Source organism: Dysidea avara, chromosome 1, assembly GCF_963678975.1.
Source record: "Dysidea avara chromosome 1, odDysAvar1.4, whole genome shotgun sequence".
Classification (NCBI taxonomy): Eukaryota; Metazoa; Porifera; class Demospongiae; order Dictyoceratida; family Dysideidae; genus Dysidea; species Dysidea avara.
The window spans coordinates 15,868,080-15,893,062 of NC_089272.1; the positions used below are offsets into that span (position 1 = coordinate 15,868,080).

At 36.7% G+C, this 24,983-nt stretch overlaps 3 protein-coding genes across 6 annotated transcripts; 1 reads left to right on the forward strand and 2 right to left on the reverse strand.

Moving 5' to 3' along the window:
- Positions 1-8,260: 8,260 nt before the first annotated feature.
- On the forward strand, positions 8,261-14,366 carry LOC136248747 (uncharacterized). The gene is made up of 3 exons (XM_066040542.1): positions 8,261-9,382; positions 9,431-9,532; positions 13,350-14,366. The coding sequence occupies exons 1-3, from the start codon at positions 8,306-8,308 to the stop codon at positions 14,325-14,327; spliced, it is 2,157 nt and encodes a 718-aa protein (XP_065896614.1). The 5' UTR covers positions 8,261-8,305; the 3' UTR covers positions 14,328-14,366.
- A 2,413-nt stretch (positions 14,367-16,779) lies between these two features.
- LOC136257621 (uncharacterized) lies at positions 16,780-18,275 on the reverse strand. Of its 4 annotated transcripts, XM_066050883.1 has the most exons (3): positions 17,873-18,044; positions 17,431-17,562; positions 16,780-17,374 (listed from the first exon to the last, which is right to left on the reverse strand). In XM_066050883.1, exons 2-3 carry the CDS (start codon positions 17,525-17,527, stop codon positions 16,905-16,907), a joined length of 567 nt encoding a protein of 188 aa, XP_065906955.1. In that variant the 5' UTR covers positions 17,528-17,562; positions 17,873-18,044; the 3' UTR covers positions 16,780-16,904. The 4 variants fall into 4 exon arrangements, 3 of the variants coding, with proteins under 3 accessions (XP_065906955.1, XP_065906960.1, XP_065906947.1); XR_010702090.1 differs by lacking the exon at positions 17,431-17,562; XM_066050888.1 differs by lacking the exons at positions 17,431-17,562; positions 17,873-18,044 and adding an exon at positions 18,054-18,275.
- A 3,765-nt stretch (positions 18,276-22,040) lies between these two features.
- On the reverse strand, positions 22,041-24,655 carry LOC136257665 (uncharacterized). The gene is made up of 3 exons (XM_066050934.1): positions 23,879-24,655; positions 22,673-22,869; positions 22,041-22,616 (listed from the first exon to the last, which is right to left on the reverse strand). The coding sequence occupies exons 2-3, from the start codon at positions 22,743-22,745 to the stop codon at positions 22,147-22,149; spliced, it is 543 nt and encodes a 180-aa protein (XP_065907006.1). The 5' UTR covers positions 22,746-22,869; positions 23,879-24,655; the 3' UTR covers positions 22,041-22,146.
- Between the last annotated feature and the right edge of the window lie 328 nt (positions 24,656-24,983).

The window sequence follows — 24,983 nt, forward strand, 5'->3', positions numbered from 1 at the left end:
AAGAGTAACTGTACATGTTACTTAACTCCTTTCTCATGAATTCATCAGATACAGCCACCCACCTCCAATCTAAACTCTCCTTAGCAACTATATGTATGTATGTCAGTAAGTATGTAAATAAGTAACATAGGGTAATGTACAAGGCTGTTGGTGCATGTTACCTTCAGACCTTTGGTGTGTTTACACCGTAAAGTTTTAAACAAATAAATGTTTGTAAGGAAGATCCAGTTACTCTAATAGAGCAGTCAACCACTCTTAGATGAATAGTTTTTACAATTATTTTAATAATTGCAAAGAACTACTTAATTTATTACCAAAAATATACATAGTAAAATTATCAAAAATGATTCTATAAAATGTGAATATTTCTGGGGGGCAAGCCCTCACACCCCCACAAATAGCATCCACCACCCCTGCAATATACATGTCATACTAGAGAGTTAGCTATAACTATCTATCTGCATAAACATCTAGCTGTCAAAATGTCTTACAAGTTAGTACATATATGGCCTCAAATACAAATGCTGCATATAATAGGATTAACTGTAGTTATAGTCACAGTAGGTGGATCCTTTACTAATAAGGAAATGGTATAGTTTAGTTAAGGCAATGAAGCCTGCTTTTGTAATAGCAATAGTTAGTATTATATTGCAAAGTGACTCCAATGATTTATGTGTATGCCTGGCCTGCTAGAAAATCTTAGGTATGTAAAAATTATGAGAAATGATTAGAGAAAACATAGTATTGTATACAGGCGTCACTGTTATCAAGTTAACCAGTTACTGCTTTTGTATATACACATAGTGAAACATTATTATTTTCTGGCAACACTAAAAACACTGGTAATTAGCTATATCACTCCACAAAGTGTCTTCACAAATGTTGGAAAACTTAACAGAGAACATTATGGTGTTACTCAATTGTCAATAGTTACTATACATGTGTACAATTACAATATTAATACTTTTATCAAAAATGTAGAAAATGGACCACAAGCAGTGTTTGTGTGCATTAGTTCAAAACCACAAAGTCTTTAAGATACCTTACTATTTCTTAAAGAATGTTTAAGTGTAGCTTCTAAGCTAGTACAAATAAGGGTGTATTCCAAAAGTGTTGATATCTTGTGAAACCTTGTAGATGATGACTGGGGGATTATCACTCTGCTACATATTATCCTACAAGAGTCCATTAAAGAGATAATATACTAATAAACATACAAGTACACACCTGACTGAGTACTAATGTTGCTATTACTGTAACAGCACATGATTAGATGTACATTTATGTAAACAACTCACGTATGACTGAGTTATATACTAGCAGTGAAACCTACCTACGGAATGTAATATGGAAAGATAACAATGATCATACTTAGTACCAACCTGATGATGATGTTCTGCTTTTCCAGATCAGTTAATTTATGCTTTTGAGGAAGTGATTGGTGTTTTCATGTATAAAAATAAATAATAAAAATATTAATAAAGTAAAATAAAAGGTACCACTATTCCTATTGAGCATCTAGTACGTATCTTACAGTGTATATAGAGTTGTCTTGGTTAATATTTAACAATGATACCTGTGAATGACCACCTATCTAGCTGGATGGAAAGGTCACCTTGCTAACTTAAAATGAGATGCATATGCACTAATCCACTGGTTAATAAGCAGCTACTTGCATGTTAAGGCCAAGAAATCTGGTGATTAAACAGGTTTGACTGTCACAGTGCATTTGGGATTTAGTTCAACTAGCTATATATTTTCAGTGCGTTGATTTTAGGTGCTGTGCTACACTTTCAGTGCTGCACTTAAACTTCCCTAAGGCATTACAGCATTATAGAAAAGGAATTCTGGGCTGTATAAATAGTCATATAATTGTCACTTAGGAACCCACGCCAAAACAAGAAAGCCTGAGTTTCAGTGCTTTCCTTCCTTAATGGGTAAGAATCTCTATGACTATGTATAGGTATATATTTGTATATACTGTAAAGAGACTTCTTTTAGTGTACATTTTCAAAGATAGTGTAAGATACTAGCAGATGATCTGAGCTGGAATTATGTTAACAGTCAAGATAATGTTATTGTTGGTTTTTTGCTTCTATTTTAAATGCAACATCAATTAGACCTAGCTATAGCTATACCAGCAGTACCTCATACATTAAACCATTGATCAACATGGAATACAACCAGTACTATAACAATACCACGAACTGATTATAATGAATCATCATCTCAGACTAATGTTGATTGGGTTGCAGGTCCAGTTACTTTTATGATGTGTTTTTGTATTTTATGTTTTATGTTTCCACTTGTGCTATAGAGTTTTGTTGTTATCATAAAAATGAGAACAACATATGGTTAGGAACACTATGTTGTCCATGTTACACATTATATCGTATTCACAAGTTTGGATTTTATTGCTATGGTAACAATTAGGATTAGATGTTTAGGTACAACATGTTGTCCATGCTACACACTGGATAATGTAGTAATTGATTACAATCTCCTGGAGTTAGTCCACCCTGTTATGACTATATCGAATGTAATTTTACCACCATACAATTTTAGAATACATGATAGAGTGTCACATGAATAGACAGTCTACAAGGCAATCAAAGATTCAAAAAGATGCATACAGAATTTACCATAAACAAATTTACGTATCTTGTTATAATGGAGGTACTTGAAATGCAAAGTAGAAAACAGACTGAATTGTCCATGTGGTTATTTCAGAGCTTATAATCCTCCATGTAAACTAGTTTACCATACATCAAGACAATCTATTCTAAAGTTGTGTGGTTCTTCTGTGGCTTAATATGCCACATGAGTTAACTTTTGCAATGGGTATGACATTAACAGTCATTGCCAAACTGTACTGTGTGTATGAGCTATAGCTTGAGCCAAAATTTGTGTATTATCAACTAGTCCAAATGCCTGTTGATGCATCATGTTTATGAACATGCATCTTAAACATTGGTATAGCTAACTGCAGCTAACTGGTCTAAGTACATGTATGCTACTCAAATTGGACACATGCATAACACAGTACCATTTACTAATTCATTTGATATGTCTGTACATATTTAATACAAAATATAATTAGGAAAATTACGTGAGTACATTTCACTTCATATTCAAGTGTATGATATACCGTAAATGTACCATACTGGGGCCACTTGATGGCCATTTTGTTTTCAGCTCATATATAATTAGGTTTGGTGGGCACCCTTCTAATATTGATAAGTACACCATAGAGAACTTGTGTACCAAAAATGGTGCTTTTATCCACCCTGTAACAATAATTTTGCTAAGCTACCTCACTAAAAGCAATTTCTTTAAATTGTTATAGTATATAGGTGTATAGAAACATTGGCACGCAGAAGATATAGTAGCTACTAGAGATAAAGCAGGTGTGTATGAAATGTGAGAATGTTAAACATGGGAAAATTATTGGATATCATGAGGAAAAAGCAATGTATTCCCAATACGTGTATGTCTCTATATTAATTGGCACAGGAGAATGTACACAATTGGCCATGGAAAATATATAAAGTGTGATAAGCTGATGCATACCTACGTACATGACTAATGCTACTGTCTTATCATGGTGTAATAAGTTGAAAACATATTATGATTGCAGGACATAAAGAAAGTGGACTAAATATGGGCATAATAGTAGGTACACATTATATATGAGATCCAAAAGTAACTATATATGGCATGACAGTATTCTGCAATACTTACAAGTGAACACAAATTATGAGACTATGTGTCTTTATGAGTGTATAGAAGGATAATTACAAAGGAACCAGCTTGTAACATAATATGAAACTGTGGTTCTTTAGTTCTTGTTAGCACACAAAATCTGTCAGTTCGTTACTATATATGGCAAATCATCTCCTATAGCAACATGTCAATAAGAACCATACAGCAAGATGTACACTAAACATTGGTTGTGGAGACATGTACACTTGTATGGAGTTAGAACAACACATGATATTCAAGCTGAGCTGAACTTCCTTGAACATCAAGCACTCACAATCAAGGTACTTCATTTGGCTTCTTCAAAGATTTTGAGCTTGTATTGATATGTGACATGTATCAAAGCAGATGTGACGATAACATCACAATATAAAAGTGTTTATTATGTATCTTTTCAAGTTATCTTTTTATTATTGCAGTACATTATTACAGTAATTGTACAGAAATACTGTATGAATAGCTGATTAAAAATAGATTGTGTTGTTACTGCCCCTGCAGTTACAAGCATCTGTAGTACATTTTAAACATCTTGTCCTTTGATTGCCAGCCTGCAGCTGGTCCTAGGTTTGTGTAATGTTCCTTATACATACCTCCAGCATAATACGATTACCAAATACTACTGTAAGTACACATAAATTTCTATTGTTACAATTATTATTACAACTGGACCACTCAGCTCTTAGACAATCGGACAACCTCATAATGTGGAACAGCTGAATGTAGTGACCCTACTACATGCTTATAAGAATTATGGACAATATATTAGTATGTTTGATATATCACATATGTATAACTTTGAAATATATGCATATGTATTATCATAACACATGCAAGCTCTGTTACTTGATATACATAGCTAGCAACAAAAAATAGTGTATTATTGTTGTAATGTTGATATCTTGTGAACACATGCATAATAAATTTTTACTGTTAGTGTGTGCAAATAAAGAACTTTTTGACAATCTACTGTAGCAAAGTTGTGTTGAGTATCTGGAATGCACAGTTTCCTATGGCATTGTAAATACAATTTTATATTTCTTAACCAGCTACATACAGTAGATAGTGCATCAAGATCAAAGCACAGGCAAAATGTCAATGTCAGTAGCCTTTTTACAAGCACTCAATATGAAGTAGTGAAAATAGTGTGCTGAACACAGGTGATGTTAACTGATGTTACCATTATGATGTGAGGGTTATTTAGGAAATTACCATGTGACGACAGACATTAATTTTATACTTTGAGTATAGCTATTAAATTTGTAAAATTATCACCAATAAGTAGCATGATATACAAATGGTGTGTAAATGTTACATACCAGTCAGTACCTCACAAAACTGGCTAGAATATGTATACAATGCATAGATATTAGCATGTGGTATTAGCACTATATAAGCAGTGTTGTGGCTTAATGGTTGTTTACATGGTTTTGTGTGATTAGCACTTAGAATACTTGGTGGTTGTGATGGATGAGAAAGCCAAATAACTATTGCAGTTAGGTGGGTTATTGGTTGTGATGCTCTACATGTTGATAACCTTTATCCCTAATAAGGAAGATGAATGTACTGTACATTCAAGCAATCAAACATTCAATCACCATCACAGCTATTCTAATATGGTGGGGCTCATTAAGTCTTACCTCCACACACACACACACACACACACACACACACACACACACACACACACACACACACACACACACACACACACACACACACACACACACACACACACACACACACACACACACACACACACACACACACACACACACACACACACACACACACACACACACACACACACACACACACACACACACACACACACACACACACACACACACACACACACACACACACACACACACACACACACACACACACACACACACACACACACACACACACACACACATACACACAAACACACACACACAAAGTCTTTGGCTGCTGCTAGCAGTCAGACCTACCCAGTGAGTCAACACTGAGACACCTGTGTGCTACTCAGGTGCTAGGAGTCAGCACCAACAAATCCTCCTGATGCAGGACCAGTATCCTGCAGGAGGCTATACATTCTCACAGGCGAAGGTGTGGGCACCCAAAGTCCCACGTGGATCTTCACCAACCATGCGAGACATGGTCAGTAGTCATTTGCTTCCACAGCTGACGCCCAAGTTCACCAGGTCCCATTTATACATCTGGGTGGACTGGAGCAATATGTGTAAAGTTTCTTGCTCAAGGAAACAATAACAACACCAATATAACCAGGAATTGAACCTAGGACCTTTTGCCTTACTAGGCCGATGTCCGACCCCCTTGGCTATATGCACACACACACACACACAAACACACACACACACTGACACTGACACTGACACACACACACACTGACACTGACACTGACACTGACACACACAACACACCTGCAGCAATTACACACATTTTAAGCTTTATCCCATTAAATTCTGTGAAATTGTTGCAAAGTCAAGTAAAGTTTACATAATAATTAACACTGTATAATTATGATAAATCATGAAGTTTCTATCACCTATTAACGTAGTAAAGATGCTACTCTCCTCTATACATATACTTAAGGCTGACAGAAAAATTTCAGCTAAGTTAAAGAGTGGATACTGTATGTCTACAAATTAATTTTTGGAAATACATGTTCTGGGGGAGGGCACACTTGCACTCATCAAGCCCCCTACTCATAGTGATTCTCCCCCATTATATAAGCCTCTCACACTTAGACACTTTCTGTTTCCTTTATCATTATTAATGATGTCAGCTACACACTATTACGTAGGTATCCATGGCCAGTTTTTAAGGAGTATAGTACTATTATTCTAACAGCACAAGTTAACTACAGCCCTAGATAGGTATACCAAAAATAGATGCACTGCGTGTGTGCTGCAAACAAGTGCATTATGCTGTAGCACACTACAGCAACAGAGCTAATAAAATAGCTACCCATAGTCTGGTAGGACCATGAGTACATGCATGTATATACGTACTTAGAGTACAGCTTTTAAATCCAAAAGTAACCCTGACCATGCACAGTACCCACCTAAGTACACATGCAATTGATATGAGTTCAGAAAAACAGTCATAATAGAAACTATTACAAATATAGCTACGTAGCTAAATCTGCCATACATAATAACATAATGTATTTTACACATGTGCATTCAACTTTTGTCACAATCAATATAATAACAAAAGGGGATAACTAACTAACTAGTCCTTAGTAAAGCTAACATTGTAGGGATAACTATGTACAAAATCTTCACAGCTTTTAAACAGTCTTAACTCAGTTACAGTTTATTAGAATGTATGGCACTCTGGAAGAAGCTCCATTGGATCGGCTAGCAAACCTTGTGTCATATCCAGCCTGGTCTTCATTGGTAGCCCACAGAAGCAAACCATAATTGGGTTTTCCAGCTTTCCAGTCCTTTGCAGCTGAAGTCACATCAATTTCAACATATCCAGCTGGCCTATGGGCATAAATGTTTACACTTCCTGTGGGGCAATCATTAGCATCTGTGTCATCCAGGCCAAGGTACTGTTTACTCCATTTACTGTAATTGTTTCGCTTTGAGCTAGTGACCTGAGTTTCATTCCATGATTTCAGCACTCTGTGAGCTTGAATAGTACGAGTGATAAATGGAGCCACAGAGTCAGATAAACCATTGACCCTGAAAGACTGTGTATAGTATATATACATTTTAGCATAGTTGACAGTCTGGCAGCTGTTAGGAATATCATCGAATTGAATCAAGGTCCGCTTTTTAGGATAACCAGGATGGTAACTGACTATCAGAAATCCATAGTTATAGTTGTGATAGGGCAGCTCTAGCCAAGCATCTGCAACTGCCTTAAGCTGATATGTCACTCCAGGAACTCCAGCATCACCGGATGTCAAAAGGAACAGAAGAACAGCCAATTGCACTGCATACATAATACCCATTGCCTTAAACTGTAGCCTAGGTACTTTGTCACACTTAGGTAGTTATTCTATAGCTTGCAGTTAATGTGGTTCTACAAGATATAGTCACTCTTTTATATGCACCTTTTCTGATTGTCATACGCGGTAAGTATAACGGAAGTATGCAATTTTTTTTGGAACTGAAGGCAAATGTGCTAAATAATATTTTCCTGACAGCCTGCTGTATTACTAATGCAATTGACACAACTACAAATGTATGAAACAAAATCCTATGTGTAATATCTTAAATGTGTATAGCTAGCTACTAGCTACTTGTCTAGCTGCTGGTAGCTATACATGCGTAGCTAACGCATGTAGCTAGCGTCTGTCTACTATACGTAGTGGGATTTTGTTAGTCTCCCCAGACATGTGCCAGACCGATTTTCAGCTGTCATAGTAACAGCTAATGTAGTACAATGAAGTAACTCTAGAGAGTTTAACCGGTACAAGGGCGTAGTCAGTGTTTGGTTTAGGTCACGTGTGCGTATTTAATAACTAACACTTTGACCTCGCCTTACCACTACTACTACATCTCGAAAAATATCCTTGTGTTTGAGAATGGAAACTCCTGACGATTTACCAGGTTTGGTTTTGAACGGAATAACACCACTTAATTGTGAAGAACTGGGAAGAGGGGCTTACGGAAGAGTTTTTGCGGTTGACTATTGTGGAACGATCTGTGCAGCTAAAGAGATTCACTCCATTCTAGTTGAAGGGGTTGGGCGAGCACCAATGCAACGAACAATTGACTCGTTTATGAGGGAGTGTCACCAGTGTAGCAAATTACGTCATCCGAACGTCATACAGTTTCTTGGTGTTTATTATCCGTCGGTGGGAAGGATGCGCCTACCAGTAATGGTCATGGAGATGATGGCGGATAGCTTGACCTCACTAGTGGATAAGCATAAAAGGATTCCTGTCCATATAAAATTTTCAATTATATGTGACATCTCCCTTGGCCTGTGCTATCTGCACAACCATGTTCCTCCAATTGTTCATCGTGATCTCTCCCCTAACAACATCTTATTGACAAAAAACCATGTGGCAAAGATCAGTGATCTTGGAGTTGCTAAAGTAATAACACCTGACAGTAAGAAGACAATGACTAAAGCTCCAGGTACTATTGATTTTATGCCGCCTGAAAGTCTAACAAGGAGTCCAATCTATGGCCCTCCCATGGATGTATTTTCCTTTGCTGGAATAATCCTCCACACATTTAACCAACAATGGCCTTATCCAACTGAACAAGTTCAGTTTGACCCAAAGACCAGAAAAAGGGTGGCTTTGTCTGAGGTTGATCGTCGTCAGCAATACCTGGATAAAATGAAAGGAGAGGCTGAAATGCTAAGACCATTGGTGGAGGAGTGTCTGGACGATGATCCTAATGTTAGACCAACCATAACGTTTGTCTGTAAGAGGATTCAAGTGAGCAAAGATGCTTACAAAAGAGAGTGTCAACAAGGTGTTATTAATCTCTACCAACAAATGGAGCTGCAAAAGGCAGAGATAGATCATTTGACAATTATAAATAGACAGACGGATCTAGAGAAGAACCAGTTAAAATTAGAAAATAGCCAATTGAAATCTGATAATAGCCAGTTGAAATGTGAAGTTGATCAGTTAAAACATCAGCTGGTAAGTGTTACATTTTATATTGCAGGCTATAATATATTGTTGTTATAGTCCTTTACCAGGAGTTATCCAATACAAGTAGCTTCCAATCGAAGCAGTAGAATATACTTATCAGCAGAAGACCCAACAAATAAAGGATCAAAGTTGAACATGGTGAGTTACTACTGCATGTTGTGCCATAGCTGGGTAAAATTTCCTGTGTTTTAATTAATTTTGTTTGTACATTTAAGCTTTCAGTCTTTGCACTATCAAATTTCACTGTCAAAATCAACCAGGCTTGCATGCTTTTCTCAAGGTCTTTATATAACACCATACCACATACAGCCATCCCCAGAGCTCCATCAAGGTCTTTGACCACTTGTAAGGCTTGCCATGCACCACATGGCCTTATACTGTAAATAATTCATTCTTTTGTTTTTGCCAGTTTCAAGTATGCTTAATTCATCCCTACGCATTTCTCTTTCATTTTGTAAACAAACTCTCCCCTTTACCCCCTGCCTACCACCCCTACTAAGCTTGCCTGATACAGTCAACCTTAAGTAAAAACTAACTAAACTTACAGTATGCTATTAGCTACTTGTACACTTGTTGCTTTGGAAAGTAAGGAGCCTATAAACAACCAATTATCAGAACACCCATACATATATTCATGTCCAAACATTCCTGGAGTACGATTTTTGGCAGAGGTATTCCACTTGACTTTGTCTTCCTCTGTACCATGTTTGGTACCAATAGGTGCCTCCCCTGACCAGTAACAGCTAAAAACATGCAGTGTCAAAGTACCCATTAATTTTATTGGAAGCATGCTCAATCACCGGAACTCCGTTAGTTTGTGCGTACCAGAAGATTATCAAACAATGCATCATACCATAGTTATGATATATTTTGAAGATGCCTGAGCAGTTGTTTAACAGACCTAGTAGAACAAATAGATAGAACAAATAAAACAAATAGTGGAACAAATAACTTTCTACCATTGCCAGGTTCTTTCTTTGCTCATTTCTTGATACCTTGGTTTCTGGGTGTTGGCATGGTGGCATGCTTGAAATTCAGTCACCATGCATATGCTTCTTAGCAATTGCATATACACTATTCTCAACTATATGTGATCAGATTTTACAAAACCGTTTCAAATCACACATCAGACAAAATCAAACTAACACCACCAGTGGATAGCTACATTATTGTACTACTAGTTTTGACCTTCAGTACTGCTCAAGCTACTTGAGGCTGGTTTTAACAGACATCTTTTTAGGGTGGTATGGAGAGCTCGAATGGCAGTTTTAGGCCTTGTGAAGGGCCTGGCTAGGCAAGAATCAGTGGTTTACTAATGGATGGCCTGGTAATGTTGGCCAAATGATTTTTCTGTTGATTGTGCTACATATCAGCTACTAAGAAGCCAGCACAACCCTGAAATCTTGTGTCTGGAATTCTAATATGGTCTGTCTCCATTTTGAAGTCTATCTCTTGCCCACCCCACCACCCTCCTCCTCTTTGTGAACACTCGTGATGCTACTTCACTCATTCAACTGCTTAAACTTTCAATATATTATTTGGCGGGAAACTCTACAAACAGCTAAAAGTTCTGGAAGTAGTCTAAAAGGTAATAGATTGATGTATCTCTTGTGGAAATTTCATACATGTGCTTGCTACCCTTCGCAAGTTATGCTGACTTGAATTCTTTAGAACCATTTATCTTGAAACTTTTAATGAAATTCAGTCACATATTCTTGTCCAACTGTCAATTTTGACAGTAGCTGTACTGTGTCAATTTCACCAAGTGCTGGTCTTTATCATGGCTTGGCATGTTTCCTTCATTGTTTGGTGACTATATCACTGAAGCAGCAATTGAAACCTTGACTGTCATGGCCTCTCAAAGTGATGCAAACAAATGCCAATGATGGCACAAGCAGAACTTGCTTACAACACAAATCTACTTGCAGTAAAGAAGTTGCACACACTACTAACCTTTGTCCTACTCTTTATCACAATAATCAGTAGAATTACTGTCATCATCAGGCTTAATGCACACTTTGTCAACCATGCCATGGCTACATGGATTCTTATTAGTAAAACATACATCCAATAATTAAATTATTTCTGAAATCGAGCCCACCCAATGATCAGTTGTTTACACAAGTTGATGTACATAAAATGTGTGAAAAATTGGTACATATAGATTCAACCTTTGTCCAGCTACAACACTCCAATTATTCAAAACCAGTATTTCTTGGTATTTATGGACAGACAATTTCCCGTTTCCCAGAAACAGTTACCTATGTTGATGTCAACACTTTTTAAACTACATAGGAGACAAGGAGATCTAAGAAACACTCCTGGGTGACCCAAATCTATAAAATAGAACATGGTTCATTTATCCCATTAATTTTCTCAGAGAGAATGGCTGATGAGTCAAAGTAGTACCTGCCTCTATCCTTTTCAATAAGTGGAATACACATTAAACTGCCATAATGGGATGGGTAAGGTGCTGCTTTTGTTATCACCTTCTGAGATGATGATTATTTGTCTGTTGATATCTGCTTTTTGTATAAATTCTTCTTGCATGTTGAGAATATATACGTACCTACCAGCCAAGAGAACGTAGAAGCAACGCACATAGGGCAAAAACTTGTTGCAACCTGTGCCACACTTTTGTTATTGCTGCATGATAATCATGGAGGCTGTACGACATGTTGTTTAGCATCTAATCTTTCAGGTTGACAGGTGGGCTTTGGCAACTTTTTAAGTTCAATATTAATTTTGTAGGGTTCTATTGTTTTAATGCTAGACTTCAAGTTAGACAGACTAAGACCCATCTATAAAGGTGCTCTTCGTCATCTATGGTATTTCTATTTGAGTTTTAAATAGCAACATTTTGTATATGGAGGCTCCACTTTGGTTTGAGGGACAGTACTGCTGCATTAAATGATAAACTACATTATCACATCGCATTTTGTATTCAATACTTTTGCAAGGGATTGATGGGCCTGCATTTTAGAAGTAGCATAATATCAACTTGTTACCAGGAGCCATCTGGCTGTGGGTGTACTCCTGCATGGTTTCCTGAAATTGTTTTCAGAAAAACATGTGCTTGTTTGTTTGTTTGTCTTCTAAACACGTCTTTCTCCACACCAATTGTGTTACACTAAAAGCAGCCTGTATGTGAGGCTATACAGAACTATTGTTAACCTTCCAAGCAGGTAATCTTTGCTTTAAGGTAACTCATGTATGCCTGTTTGACATACAGGTGAAGTGAGTTTCTAAAGGTGCTGTGAATGCCTTTCCCTTTGGGTTATATGGGCATGAAGGAAAAGGGAAAACAGTATAGCGGGCCTCGTGGGCTATCAAGAATAAAAAAAATCCATCAAGTTGAAAGAGGGCATGTCTATTACTTATGCAAACCAAAACGAAGAGCAAACTTGTGGAATTCATAGAGAAGTTGTGTGAGAAATATGATAGAAGACAGTCAAGAATGAAATTTTGTGCATGATTTTGTATGTAGTGATTGATTCAATGCATTGATTGAAGCAACAACTGATTAGCTATAGCTAATAAATAATAGCAAAATACATCTGTTATTAATTCTGACTGCATTCAGATAATTAAAAAGTTTGGATAAACATTCCCTTATATAGAGCCCTTGTCAATTATTCTAATAGAATGCACCCCTGAGACAAAATATTCTAATAGGATATATTCTAATAGAATATAATATATAGTCATTCTACTGTTCGGATAATCATTCAGTTAATCAATGGATGGAGAATGGAGGAACCACTGTTACAGTATGTGCTGCTTAATTAATTCAAGGGATATTGTATTACTGGATTGGGTCCCTGGATTTTAGTACATGAATTTACTTCCCTGGAGGTAAACACAATTCATTATAAAAGATTACTGTGTTGACAATAGTTGTACACTATGTGTATGCATGGACATTTAAGCTGTAAACATACAAATATTCACTCAGGTGGCACCTCCAATGATGTCAGCAATTACCAGTGGTAGATACAACATAAAATGGACTCGACTGGCTAATCTCCCTGCTCCAATGTATAATGCTTATGTCACAGTGCAAGACAAAAGGATCTATGTTGCTGGTGGGTTTAGTCAAGTTGTTGGTGCAATGCATGAGGTATATGTCTACAATATCAGTACTGATCAATGGGGTCAGCTACCTTCCTCAGGCCACTTTTTTGGTATTCCTCATGTCATTGGTGACAAGTTAGCTATTATTGGTGGAGCTTTGTCTGCCACAAAGATGCCAACTAATAAAGTGTCTACATTTGATGAAGCTAGTCAAACTTGGACATCCTATTATCCTGATCTTCTTTCAGTTAGGAGTAGACCAGGTGTGGTCACTCATCTGGAGCACGTCATTGTTGCCGGAGGAGGAAAATATATTGCAGACAAACCAGTAGTACAAGATGATATTGAGGTCCTTAATTGGATACAGAACTCACACTGGAGAAAGGCATCCATTAACCTTCCTGTGCCAATGTGTGCCTTCACACCCATTATAGCTGGTGATCAGTTATTCATAGTTGGTTATGCTGGTGCTGATAAGAAACGTGAAAACCAAGCCTATAAGTTACCCATTTCCATTATCACACAATTGGTAAATATCAAGCAACAATCCCATGATGTATCATCTACATGGATCAAAATAACTGATGCTGATCAATGGTTTACAGCTCTTATACCAAACTCATTCCCACCAGTGGTAGTTGGTGGATGTGATCAAGCAGGTGTGCCAACAGCAGACATTAAGATGTATGATAACTCTTGCCACTCTTGGAGAATCATAGCATCCTTATCATCTGTTAGATCAAGAGAAACTATTGGAGCAGTAAACAATAATGCAATTGTTGTTATTGGAGGATGTGAGGCTAACTCTAAGTCATCCAGTCTAACTACAGTAGAACTTGGACAAGCTGAACTAATCTAATATGGTAGTCTGATTATGTATAATATAATAATTATATTATTTTAGCATCATTATCCCCTGGGTGAGTTCTGATAATTGAAAAGTTTGGATAATAGCAAAATTCTGATCAATCTTTCCTATGATAAGTGTTTACTGCATACGGAGTGATGGGGCTGCTACATACTATGTAGTGATCCTTAACATCAATTGTCCAAACATTTTTTATCCCAAGTTCCCAACTGTGGAAATTACTGTTCTATTAGAGTATTTTGATGAAGGTGTACATTCTATTGGAGTATTTGATAGGTGCATGGGAATTTTGTGAATCATCATGGTCCAGTCATGGATTTTTTCTCCTTTCTCCACCCTTTCAAACATACTTTCTGTAACAACTTTAAACAGGCAGTAGGACCAGGAGTCCTACAGACCTTCAGCACTTGTGCTGAAAAGTCTTAATAAATAAATAAAAATCAGCACCTTGCCAAACTTCACGATATTTGCCTATGTTGACCATCCAATAGAAAAGCTTTTTTTGTTGGTAACAAGTTCTCCAAGCTTTATTTTGCCTACTTTTATCATAGTAAGATTACTCCAAAACTTTTGACCTGTTATACATTACAGGTTGAAAGTTAGTGAGGTACTATGATTTTTAGCATAGTCACTGGCAAATAGAGTATACACTAGTTATACATATGACAAGAGTCTTGTGCGCAGAAATATTTGCTAAGCTACTTAAAAACATCTTAATGTGCACTGTGTAGGGATATGGAACAAGGAATATATTTACAGATTACTACATGTTCCAGTAGGGACTTGCAGAAAACTATAAGAAAATAATATTATGTGACAAATTCTTTGTGATGTTCTGAAAAACCAGCCTGGTGAGAAGCAGAGAGTATGTCAAGCAGAAACGTCCGAGACATCTATGTGGTGACTATATAGATCCATAGACAGCTTGCAGACTAGGCAAGTTCCTAGGAGCCACATGACCTGCATGGCATCCAGGGTTTCCTCTGCACTCAGCCTGTATATACTAACACTTCACATAATCGTCATTTGTTGGAGGTACCTTGGAAAAATTTAGAACAAATGCTGACACCTACTTTAATTGCTTAATTTTAAATGGCACCAGAGTTGCTTGGTAACAATTGGTACCATAATCAGTAGACCATAGTCATGATCAGTTACATTCATTCATTTTCTGAGTATCCTGGTGTGTGAAGTACTATGTGCTTCAGTCTATAGCTGAGAAGTGTATAATTGTTCAGCCAAGGAATGTACCAGATAAAGGGGAAAATGGTACATTGTGTTAAATGTTGTTACAAGATTATTATTGTATATGATCACAAACAACTCTCTTCTGTCAGAATGGGAGACATCATGAAATTTAAAATCAAAATAATTTAAAATATCAGCCAGACCATTTTTAACAGCTTAAAAAAGGGAGTAGTGATGCGTAACATATCCATACAAGCTTTTCAGCTAGTATTTTTATTGCTGCCAATTACCGACTTACTATCAGTTATCCACAGAAGTTCTACTAACAAGTTAGTTTATCAGTGTATACAAAAATCACATCAACTGGCCTACTATACTCACTAGAAATAACTTCTTTTGTTCCTATATATAATTATGCCACCATGCATGGTGTCTTGCTTATTTAATGGTCCACAACAACATGTTAGAAAACCACAAATAACATGTACTACCACACAATACCTACGGCATGCAGCTATAGAGTGAAAGAATGGCAAACCATATCATGATAGGTCAATGATACACCTATGCTGTAATACATTATGATTCATTTAAGATGGACAGTGCACAGATCAACGTACACAATGTGTAGCTAACATTGTGGTATGTATTTACACCTTTTGATGCACATATGAACCACACTGGTATATAGCACCTTAAACGTCTTATTGCCTACTTAGTAGATCCTATATATTTTATGACCACTCCTCATCTTCCTTCATTTTGTTGTGATGTTAATGTCCATGCATCCATCTTTCTAAGAGCATTACAATAATCAATCATAAAGAAACTTAGCCAGTGTACATGAGACTGGGATATATTTTGGTAGCTTTAAATTCAATAAGGCACTTCTAATCAGTAATGATCAGTCATCACTGTTGTTACATTATTAGTTCTGTGATACCTAGCAAGATCAGGCTTACGGTATCCCTCGATTATCTCTATTACTAGAGTTGTACTATAAAAATTAAGGTATATATTTGGCCATTAATGCATTGCTTTGCTGGTATCTGTGTGGCCAGTAAACGAAGCCATGATAGCCCTTTTTGCTGTTCTCAGACATTTGTCTCATTATGTTCCTGTGACTCAGGCATGGTAAGCATCTCAAACTATAGAGTATTCTCTATACTATTGGCAATAGTGATCTATTAGCTAATGTAGCACAAATTCTGGACTATTACTTATTATCCATATGCTAATATATGTATACCAATTACATATAGGTGTATATATGTAGATTCAGCTGCTAAATTGAATAAAGCACTTGTATATGTATGATAAATGTGCACACAAATACTACATAAGTATAGAACACTCAAAATAGTCATTCAGCAGAGTCAGCTAGTAGTAGTGCTCAGGAAAGCACAGTTCTGGTACATCAGTACATGGCTGTAGAAAGGAGATATCAGCACCAAACCCATGTAATGACATCTTCATCTCCTTCCAGTCTGGGTTGTTTGGGTGTACAACACAAGACCATGGCTGGTTAGTGGAATTGATAGGGGCACTCGGGAAGGTCTCCAAGATTGGAAACATTTCTCCAAGTTCTTTGAATCGCCGGATACCTTCATAGCTGGTTACACTACGAAGTAGATGGTACTGCTGTACATTAAGTGAGTTGACAGATCTGAAGGCTGTTCCTCTGGTCTCCATGTAGAGTACATTATCAATGACTTTCACACTTCTCTTGATGGTGTAACGATTGGCTCTAAAGATGGTTAAGATGGCAACACTTTCTGACTTGTTGACTACTCCAAAGTCTCCTTTAGTAGTTATGGAGGTCTCCACATCAAGTGAAGCTGGTAGTGTACCTGAAATAGTACAATAGTAACAATAGTGTAGTTCTATACATGTAGTACACTTGTACCTAGAGTTGCACCGATATGCATTTTTTCACATTTGCCGATACCGATTATTTGCCTATTCCTGTAACCGATATGCCGATATTTACCGATATTCTTCATTTCTTCAGAACAGAGGAGGAGGAGCAGAAAATCACCTAAAGTTTATGCGTATAAACTGCATTTGTAATGATAATGTAATCAATGTAATTAATTACGTGGGCGGCCGACTTTTACAATGTTTTACACAGTTTTGCTACTATCTCCTTTCATGGAAAAGGAAGCCAAGTAGTTATAAAACAGCTAATCAAACAGTGTTTTAGTGGGACTACAGACTCTTTGTGAAGAGTGATCAACTAATTGCGTGGGCGGCCGATAAATATACACAGCCTACTATAGCCTTGCAACCACATTTGTGCAAACAAACAAACTCAAATAGTTACAAAACAGTTACAACAAACCACTTACTGCTACATTCACCACCTTCTTTACTTTCACCTGTTCATTGTCGTCAACTTAATGATTGATTGTGGGTTTCGGTTAACCGGCAAGTTATTCCGCTTCGTAGCCGATACCGATACTTGTAAAATTAGCTAATATCGGTTGTTACCGATAATTCAACCGATTATCGGTGCAACTCTACTTGTACCATTTGTAGAAGTCACAACTGAGAGAAGCACAATGGCCAGGACGCAACAACCAATAATCCCGTCACACTTCATATTGAGATCACAACCTTCTTGTGTCTTGATGGACAACTGTAGTGGGTACACTGTCCAATAGTTTGATATTTATAGTTCAACTGAACTTGTCGTTCTGTTGACAACATCACTTCTACAAGTGTTACTATAGCATCAGGCCTGGATAGCATCAGTGATAAACAAAGTAAAAACATGCAATATAACATGATAACTTCATTTTGATGACAAAGCTTTCAAACAGAAAGTTACACACTTTCAACTCTTAAGAAATACGAGATGACATGATGTTTTTAAAGCAGCAATATTTGTAGTAAACAGATCAGTTTGTACAACAAATCTTACTCCTTATATCCAAAATGCTAACCTAAACAGATCTACGTATGTGTATATTAAATTTTACAGTTTGTACACAATTATTGCTTCAAGGTTGTGCTACTCTGCAGGTCCAATGCCACATGTGTCTCAATGTCAGACATCGAGAACCAGCTGGACTATGGTTGACTAGTATAGTTTCCCATTCAGATTATGCACAAGTTTACTTTTAGAGCAAAACACTTTTCCATCTGTATGAGAAGTACAGATTATTTCATGGGTTGTTTCCCTTATTGCGTAAGTGTACGTGACTGTGCCTGCAGGTACACAAAATTTGCCTACTTTTCCAAATGTTCACCACTCATAACGTTTTATTCCATCATGCTATGGTCATACAAGTTTCAGTACTACTTCAATATTTAATTGGCTGTACAACACAAGTTACAGAATGCAAATAGTGTACTCCGATACAGAGATATGACCTGTTGTGTGATGGAGTGTAGGTTGTACCTACATTCCCGGTTTTCACAGGCCCGGTCACATATATAGTGAAACAAACAATAGCATTTTTGCTGTAATGTAGACACTACATGAGCTCACCTGCATAATCTAAATGCCTCATGGCCATTGTGAATAAATTGACATGTAAATAATAACATACCTTTGGAAGGGATAAGTGTACCTTTCTATTTACCACCCGCTAATAATATCCACAAGTGTGTTAAAGCAGAATTACTTTGAATTTGTAAATGTACACACGGGATCAAGGTCATTCAGAGTTGTCTAAATGTATGTCCTAAGGAGGAAGATTTGTAATACAAATTGATCTGTTTACAATGTTTAATTCTTTAGAAGCATCTCATCTTATGTTTCCCTTCAAAGTTGCAATGACTTTCTATTTGAAATTTTTTAACATCAAAGTGAATTTATCATGTTATACTACATTGTCCATCAATGACTCTACCTATTAACAGTTGTAGAAATGATGTTGTCGATACGTTTGGGTGAGTCATAACAAGTTATTGGCCATTGTATCCAGATTGAATATGAAGTGTGATGGGATTATCAGTTGATGTGTTCTACTTCTCTCAGTTGTGACTTTTTAATGGTACAAGCACTGCTTGAAGGTTCTTAGTTTACTAATTTGTTAAGATGCCTTACTGTAGTTATACTGATAGTAAAGTGTCAGTAAACTTAAGTATATGGAACATAATTATTTTACTAAGTTTAAACTCTCAGTAAAACATCAGTGAATGCGGGTTTACTGAAAAACTACTAAAATAACAAACAATTAACTATTCCATATACTGGGGATATACCACTGTAGTAAACTAAGATACTTCAAGCAGTGAAGTGTGCTACAAGTACACTATTGTTACTATGGTACTATTTCAGGTGCACTACCAGCTTCACTTGATGTGGAGCCAAAAGTAGACTTTAGAGTTGTTAACAAGTCAGAAAGTGTTGCCATCTTAACCATCTTCAGAGCCAATTATTTTGACCATCGAGTGAAAGTCATCGATAACGTACACCATAGAACGGCCTTTAGATCTGTCAACTTGCTTAATGTACAGCAGTATGGTCTACTTTGTAGTGTAAGCAGCTATGAAGGCATCAGGCGATTCAAAGAACTTGGCAAAATGTTTCCTATCTTGGACCCGGTGCCCCTACCAGTTCTACTATGGTCTTGTGTTGGTACATCCAGTCCCAAACAACACATACCGGAAGGAGATGAAGATGTCATTACATGGATTTGGTGCTGATATTTCCTTTCTGCAGCCATGTACTGATGTACCAGAACTGTGTTTGTCATGGACTCACAATGACTGATTTGACTGCTTCATTGTAGTTACAATATATGCACTGATTGCACTCATGTATGTACAAATACATAAACAGTGCATTATTAATTTGTATGATTATGCCTTACTGTGAACGTGATTAACACATGAATTTGCAATAATTATATCACAACTACTACAAACTGAACATTAATCTTAAAAATCACAATTTTCTCTCTCTTTATAGAAGTCAGCTTATCATATTTGCTTGGTACTTGCTTGTTTGTTAATTCAGAGCTTTCCATAGCATAATTAAGTGGAGTGGTAAAACTGTCAAGTTTCTACCAACATCACAGTTACTAATCCTTTTACCACATCAATAGAATGTTAGTACAACAGCTCAATCATGTGAATGTCCTTAGCACTTAATGTATAACTACGGGGTCTTCCCTAAAGAGTGGTAGAGTGGCACCCTACAGCTGACTGAAGTAATGATATCACCAAGTGGTACCTTACAACAACAGTACATACACGTCACTAGCCAACAACACACATATCTGGAGTACTATGAACACATTTTGAAGATTCCAACCCACAGCATTTAGAACAGTAAGAGAAGAGATAATTAATGTTAGCTAGCTACACCTTATACGTGTTGATCTGTTTACTGTCCATATATTATGTGACCCAATTTTGGAAAATCAGTTTTAATGTCACATTTGAAATACGTAGAAATCATGTCACCACTAAAGCACTCATGCACCTGTTGAAATATTTCCCAGAAGTTTTCTTGTTATTCAGGGTAATGACTACTGATCTAATCACTGTAAAGCTGAGTGGAGTTTGTAATGCCTTATATATTCCAGTTGTAAAATGTAACATTAAGGCTGATTTTCCAATTCGGTCACATATATATGTAATATGTGTTACCATGCACTGAAGCACTCATGCATCTGTTAAAAGATTTCACAAAATTTGTTGTAATTCACGGTATTGACTAATGATTCTAATCACTGTAAAGCTGCTTGGGAATGCCTTGTTTTAATCATATATATATATATTTGAGTTGCAAAGCATGACATTAAGGCTGATTTTCCAAAATCTAGTCACATAGTTTGCCATCCTTTCACTGTCATAGCTGTGTGTAGGTATTGAGGGTATAGTGTGGTAGTCCAGGTATGCGATGCCTAGCTAGTATCATGTACAAACAAGACCAGACTTAAGGGTAACATGGTATCCTCTATAATTTCTATTGCTGAGTTGTAATAGTTGTACTGTAAAAACTAAAGTATATATTTGGCCACTGGTGCATTTCTTTGCTGGTATCTGTGTGGCCAGTGAATGAAGCCATGATAGCCCTTTTTGCTGCTCTCTGAAATATGTTTCACTATGTGCCTCATACATGGTAAGCACCTCAAACTATTGAAGTTTATTGATAATAGTGATCTAATGTAGCAAAATCCATGCTGTTACATAGCAACTTAATAATTATATGCATGCTATTATTATACTGATAGCTATCTTGATACTGGCAAAGTCATTAACATTCATTATACAGCCTATATAACACACACACACACACACACACACACACACACACACACACACACACACACACACACACACACACACACACACACACACACACACACACACACACACACACACACACACACATGCACAATTTCAGACTATATGGTCAGTAGCCAAACAGTAAAAAATTCCCAGGGTTGGACTTTCTATCTATATGTCACACAATAATGTGTATCTTCCAGATCGTTAATCTGTATTACCACTTATTATTCATAAGCTACTTCGTGTATACTAATTATATAATAAATGTAGATTCAGCTGCTAAATTGAATGAAGCATTTGTACACGTACGATAAATGTGTACACAAATAATTATACATATCTACAAAAGTCCAAATAGTCATTTAGCAATCAGCTAGTAGTAGTGCTCAGGAAAGCACAGTTCTGGTACATCAGTACATGGCTGCAGAAAGGAGATATCAGCACCATACTCATGTAATGACATCTTCATCTCCTTCCAGTCTGGGTTGTTTGGGTGTACAACACAAGACCACGGCTGGTTAGTGGAATTGGTAGGGGCACTCGGGAAGGTCTCCAAGATTGGAAACATTTCTCCAAGTTCTTTGAATCGCCTGATGCCTTCATAGCTGCTTACACTGCGAAGTAGACGGTACTGCTGTACATTAAGCGAGTTGACAGATCTGAAGGCTGTTCCTCTGGTCTCCATGTAGAGTACATTACGAATGACTTTCGTGCTTCTCTTGATGGTGTAACGATTGGCTCTGAAGATGGTTAAGATGGCAACACTTTCTGACTTGTTGACTACTCCAAAGTCTCCTTTAGTAGTTATGGAGGTCTCCACATCAAGTGATGCTGGTAGTGCACCTGAAATAGTACAATAGTAATAATAGTGTACTTGTATACATGTAGTACACTTGTACCATTTGTAGAAGTCACAACTGAGAGAAGCATAATGGCCAGGACGGCACAACTGATAATCCCGTCATACTTCATATTCAGATCACAACCTTGCTAATCTTTTTGTATCTTGATGGGCAACTGTGGTGAGTACACTGTCCAACAGCTTGATATTTATAATAGTTCAACTGAACTTGTCGTTCTGTTGACAACATCACTTCTACAAGTATTACAAGTGATAAACAAAGTATAAACATGTAGTACAACATGATAACTTCGTTCACTTTCATGGTAAAGCTTTCAAACAGAAAGTCACTCACTTTTAATTCTGAGATGACATGATGTCTTCAAAGAAGCAATATTTGTAGTAAACAGATCAGTTTGTACAACAAATCTTACTCATTATATCCAAAATGCTAACCTAAACAGATCTACATAAGTGTATATACATTTTATAGTTTGCTTTAAGTTTAATCATTGGGAGATACACAATTATCATATCAATGCACCAATGTCATGCCACATGTCTCAATGACAGACACCGCACCATGTGTGGAGCCTGTGCCTTGTGGTTGATTAACATAGTTTCCTGTTCAGATTATGCACAAGGTTAATTACTTTTAATTTAGACCAAAATATTCTCTGATTTACTAATTGTTTCATGGGTATTTTCCTTATATGTACATATATCGAAATAAACAATTGCATTGTTTTTTGCTTTAATGTATGGTGACTGCATTATCAAGAGTTCTTATAAGAATTACTATCACTTTTATATGCCTCATTATACACTCTTGACACAGTACAAAATGGAAGCTATTAATGTGGCCATGTCACTACAAGAGATGAGCTCACCTGGACTCCTAATTAAACTATGATCTAAATATGGAGCCATAGTAAATAACCTGATGCGTAAAATTATTGGCAATACTGTTTACAACCAACTAATTTGCAAGTGTGCTAAAGAAGAATTTGTACACACAGGCTTGGGATCATTCAGAGTTGTCTACAAGGGATATAATAGTTATAGTGACCATTGTAATAATGTATGTTCTAAGGAGGAAGATTTGTAATACAAATTGATCTGTTTACAATGTTTAGTTCTTTAGAAGCATCACTGATCACATCTTATGTTCCCTTCAAAGCTGATTCAGAAAGTGTGTGTGACTTTCTATTTGAATCTTTTAACATCAAAGTGAAGTTATTATGTTATACTGCATTGTTACTACCTTACAGGTACTATGTTGTCCCTGTATCCACCACAGTTGTGTAGTAAAGAAGAATGAATATTAAGTGTGACAGGGTTATCAGTTGTTGTGCTTCTCTCAGTTGTGACTTCTACAAATGGTACAAGTGTACTACATGTATACAACTACACTATTGTCACTATTGTACTATTTCAGGTGCACTACCAGCTTCACTTGATGTGAAGACCTCCATAACTACTAAAGGAGACTTTGGAGTAGTCAACAAGTCAGAAAGTGTTGCCATCTTAACCATCTTCAGAGCCAATCATTTCATCATCAAGAGAAATGTGTAAGTCATCGATAATATACTCTATATGGAGACCAGAGCAACAGCAACTAGCTAAATGTACAAAGCAGTATGGTCTACTTTGTAGTGTAAGCAGCTATGAAGGCACCAGACGATTCAAAGAATTTGGAGAAATGTTTCCCACATCTTGAGACCTTCCCCAGTGCCCCTATCAATTCTACTGGTCTTGGTGTTGTACACCCAAATTAGTGTACTAGAACTGTGCTTGTCACAGACTCATATTTGACTGCTTAAATATAGTTACACTTGTATACATATGTACAAATGGTTACACAGCTACTTCAAATAATTTGCATATGCCTTCATGTGAATGTGATAAAATTATGAATTTGCAGTATATTGTAAGTTACAAACAGAACATTAATCATTAGAATCACAAATTTTCCTTCTCAAAAAACCATTGGATTTCTTATTGCACTTGCTTTGTTAGTTCAGAGTTCCTTCAGCAAAATTAAGTGGAGCAGTAAAACCTACTAACATCAGTGTCATTTTACATTCCCTTTACAACATCAAAAAGTAGCTCTGCACCACTCTACCACCCTTTAAGAAAGACCCTGTAGTTACACATTAAATGCTCAGCATTGTAAGCAGATGAGACATCACATGAGCAAGTCCAGTACATCAAACAAAACATGTTACTAGCCAACAATACACATCAACGTTATAAATTAGTTATAGAGCATTATAAACACATTTTAAAGATTCCAACCCACAGCATCTAGAGCAGTAACTCAGAGAAGAGTTAATTCTAGTCCAACATACAAATATACTACACAACCA